The sequence below is a fragment of the Mesitornis unicolor genome, unplaced genomic scaffold (genome assembly GCF_000695765.1).
Source record: "Mesitornis unicolor isolate BGI_N332 unplaced genomic scaffold, ASM69576v1 scaffold22795, whole genome shotgun sequence".
Lineage (NCBI taxonomy): Eukaryota > Metazoa > Chordata > Aves > Mesitornithiformes > Mesitornithidae > Mesitornis > Mesitornis unicolor.
In genome coordinates this window covers 461-1,276 of record NW_010185120.1, presented here as the reverse complement: position 1 = coordinate 1,276, position 816 = coordinate 461, and the positions used below count along the sequence as shown (strand labels likewise).

The following is an 816-nucleotide window of genomic DNA, read 5'->3' as shown; positions in this document are numbered from 1 at the left end:
CCCCCCCCTGAGCCAGCCATATCCCTGGGATACTCAACCCCTGGCCATCCGCATGCTGGGGCCTTCTCTGACATGGACTGAGTGGGTCAGGGTGCTGTTTGGGGTGGAGAAAGACCATAGGGGCTTGCATCCACTACCTGGCCCTGGGGTCCTGGCGCAGAGAAGGAGGGGACAGCAAAAAGGGGCGTGATGGGGAGAAATATCTGGTAGGTTGGGATAGGGCCACATCCATGCAGGCAGGAGGTTACAGGCACCTCCCTCAGCCCCCCCAGGCCAGAAGCAAGCAGGAACATGACCCCACAGGGGAAAACTGGTTCAAGGTCCCCAGAAAACCGGGAGTAACCCCCACTAAAGCCCCTACTTCCCTCCCCAAAGCCTCCCTGTGGCCAGCCAGGCTGGTGTCCTGCAGCCAGCTGGGCACCCGTCCCCATCCATGTCCCCACCTGGAATGACAGCAGCGCTGAGCCCTGCCCAGAGGCCAAGGCAGAGGGTGAGGGGCGCCAGAAGCCGCATGGTGAGATCCGGTGGCCCAACGCCACTGGCAGCATCTGCAACCCCAGCAGATCTGGGAGGGAACTTTGGACCAGAGTCAGCCCTTGTGGGGTGTGTGGAGGTTCAGCACGTCCTGGGTAGCTCGGTCCTGCCGGGCAACCAGCACAAAGGCCGTGGGGCTGGGCTGCAAGCGCCTCCTTGGCACATCACCTCATTGCAGCTGGGGATGGACCGGCCTGGGGCAACAGCGGTACTGGAAGCTCCTGGCATTGCGGCTCAGCCCTGCTCCCTGCCCAGCAGTTCCCGAGTAATAAATCCACAGAT

The 816-nt window shown here is 62.5% G+C and overlaps 1 protein-coding gene across 1 annotated transcript in view; it reads right to left on the bottom strand.

Moving 5' to 3' along the window:
- Positions 1-513, bottom strand: part of ALPI (alkaline phosphatase, intestinal) — a gene marked incomplete at its 3' end in the record, with an annotated part of 3,090 nt that extends 2,577 nt beyond the window's left edge. Inside the window, exon 1 of the mRNA XM_010184734.1 lies at positions 444-513. Coding sequence (XP_010183036.1) covers positions 444-513 — 70 coding nt within the window. The remainder of the gene's footprint in view (positions 1-443) is intronic.
- Between the last annotated feature and the right edge of the window lie 303 nt (positions 514-816).